The sequence below is a fragment of the Limulus polyphemus genome, unplaced genomic scaffold, assembly GCF_000517525.1.
Source record: "Limulus polyphemus unplaced genomic scaffold, Limulus_polyphemus-2.1.2 Scaffold3260, whole genome shotgun sequence".
Lineage (NCBI taxonomy): Eukaryota > Metazoa > Arthropoda > Merostomata > Xiphosura > Limulidae > Limulus > Limulus polyphemus.
In genome coordinates, this window is record NW_013668870.1 from 137,734 (window position 1) to 140,511 (window position 2,778).

A 2,778-nucleotide genomic window follows, 5' to 3' on the forward strand; every position below is an offset into this window, starting at 1 on the left:
GTGTAACATATGATGTAACTCAAGAAGCCATGACCAGCTGACTGATGTAAGGTGTAACATATGGTGTAACTCAAATAATATTGACCAGCTGACTGATGTAAGGTGTAACATATGGTGTAACTCAAATAATATTGACCAGCTGACTGATGTAAGGTGTAACATATGGTGTAACTCAAGTAACCCTGACCAGTTGACTGATGTAAGGTGTAACATATGGTGTAACTCAAGTAACCCTGACCAGTTGACTGGCGTAAGGTGTAACATATGGTGTAACTCAAGTAACCCTGACCAGCTGACCGATGTAAGATATAACATATGGTGTAACTCAAATAATATTGACCAGCTGACTGATGTAAGGTGTAACATATGGTGTAACTCAAGTAATATTGACAAGCTGACTGATGTAAGGTGTAACATATGGTGTAACTCAAGTAACCATGACAAGCTGACTGATGTAAGATCTAACATATGGTGTAACACAAGTAATCATGACAAGCTGACTGATGTGAGATTTAACATATGGTGTAACACAAGTAATATTGACCAGCTAACTGGTGTAAGGTGTACATATGGTGTAACTCAAGTAACCCTGACCACTGACTCAAGTAAGGTGTAACATATGGTGTAACACAAGTAATTCTGACCAGCTGACTGATGTAAGGTGTAAAATATGGTGTAACTCAAGTAATTCTGACCAGCTGACTGATGTATGGTGTAACTCAAGTAACCCTGACCAGCTGACTCAAGTAAGGTGTAAAATATGGTGTCACTCAAGTAATTCTGACCAGCTGACTCATGTAAGGTGTAACATATGGTGTAACTCAAGTATCCATGACCAGTTGACTCATTTAAGGTGTAAAATATGGTGTCACTCAAGTAATTCTGACCAGCTGACTGATGTATGGTGTAACTCAAGTAACCCTGACCAGCTGACTCAAGTAAGGTGTGACATATGGTGTAACACAAGTAATCATAACCAGCTGACTCATGTAAGGTGTTAGATATGGTGTAACTCAAGTAACTTTGACCAGCTGACTCACGTAATGTGTAACATACGGTTTAATTCAAGTAACCCTGATCAAGTGACGTAGTTGTATTTTTTCTTTCAAGGATTTTCACGGATTTTAAGAAAAGTATATATATACATATGTATATACATGCTCCAAAACCTCCACATTATACACACACAATACGAACTGTCTCATCAAAGTTCATGTTAAACGCAGTTCTAGCAATAATGTATTATATTAATAATTTTATCAAGAAATAAAAATTTGGAAGAAAATATTTATTTCTTAAAATTGATTTTACGACATTATTCCCATTTTTTTATAGAGTTCACTGGAACCGCCAGCGGTCTTCTACATCCATCAGATGGAGCTGGTGTCTTACTGCTTGTTCTCGGCTGTATGTTAAACGTATATCTGACTTACAAATTAGGATGACTTTCTTTTATTTTTACGAGCAAAATTAAAACTAACTGTAGTTAGACCAAAAATGGTAAATTGCTTTGTGGGTGACTTTAAAACAGAACACGCAAATCGCTTTTTCTAGGTGTGGTGCTGTTTCTCAGAAGAGAAGAACTCGAGTATCAGCTGTTTTACGTGATTATTAGGACAGGCTAGTGATCATATGAAGAAAGATTTCCATGTTTTGAATAAATCAGCGAGTTTTTGACATTAAATCACATATTGAACTTTGCTTTAGAAACATTTTGCGTATCTTACTAATTGGTTAATGTAGGATCACCTTGAGAAACGTGAGTGTTTGGATACTGAACGATCATTTAATTTGAAAAAACTTGTTATCTATAAACGTGTGAGTTGTTGCTACAGTTGGTTGTATTGTGTGTGTGGCGAGGTAAACTCTTTTAATCTATTAGCTGTTAATTGCAGTTATCATATGTTATATTTAAGCAGAATTTGAATTTTGTTCGGTAATGTGAAAGTTGTAAATGCATGTCTTTTTTCCCCTTTCTCAAACATTTATCCAACAAGGATTTAAACGAGCGTTGGCTAAGAAACATTGGCATACGTATTGAAACATAGATAAACGACATTGACTTAAACTCAAATAAGCAGTTTATATTAACCAATAAAATAATGCTTTGAAAGTTAAAGTTTAAAAGCCGATAGCCGACGAATCTTTAGAAACAAATAGGCCTGAAATCTGTGATAAATATCACGCAATTTGAAGCCCAACCCTCGAGTATTTAACGAAAGGCCTTTACGGCAGTGACTTGTGAGAGACAAAATATTGATCTGACCAGCTATTTTTACACGCTTCTGAATTTAAACATATAATCGACAAATTAATAAAACTCATCTGCAGTTTACATAATAATTATCTCAGAATTTAGGCCTAAACACTAATATTATCTATATTTAAATAAAGGTTACCTAGTGACGGAAGATGAGGGAGAGGTATCATCTTCTTGCACCCTCAGCGGGACTGCTCTACCCTTGGAATCAATAATACTTATTAATATCTGTACTAGAAACTCGATTTATAATATAAGACAGTTCAAGTAAGCACTTAAGTTTCTATTTAAGATATTTCAACATCGTGGACTCGAAGGTGTAACATATGGTGTAACTCAAGTAACCCTGACCAGCTGACTGACATGAGTCAGCTGGTCAGGGTTACTTGAGTTACACCATATGTTACACCTTACATCAGTCAGCTGGTCAGGTTACTTGAAGTTACACCATATGTTACACCTTACATCAGTCAGCTGGTCATGGTTACTTAAATTACATCATATGTTACACCTTACAT

The 2,778-nt window shown here is 35.7% G+C and overlaps 1 protein-coding gene across 1 annotated transcript in view; it reads left to right on the forward strand.

The window, feature by feature from the left end:
* Window positions 1–2,570, forward strand: part of LOC111088176 — a 101,422-nt gene extending 98,852 nt beyond the window's left edge. The window contains exon 4 of the mRNA XM_022397407.1: window positions 1,336–2,570. Within this exon, the coding sequence (XP_022253115.1) occupies window positions 1,336–1,445 (110 nt within the window). The 3' untranslated portion in view covers window positions 1,446–2,570. The remainder of the gene's footprint in view (window positions 1–1,335) is intronic.
* The last annotated feature ends 208 nt before the right edge of the window (window positions 2,571–2,778 follow it).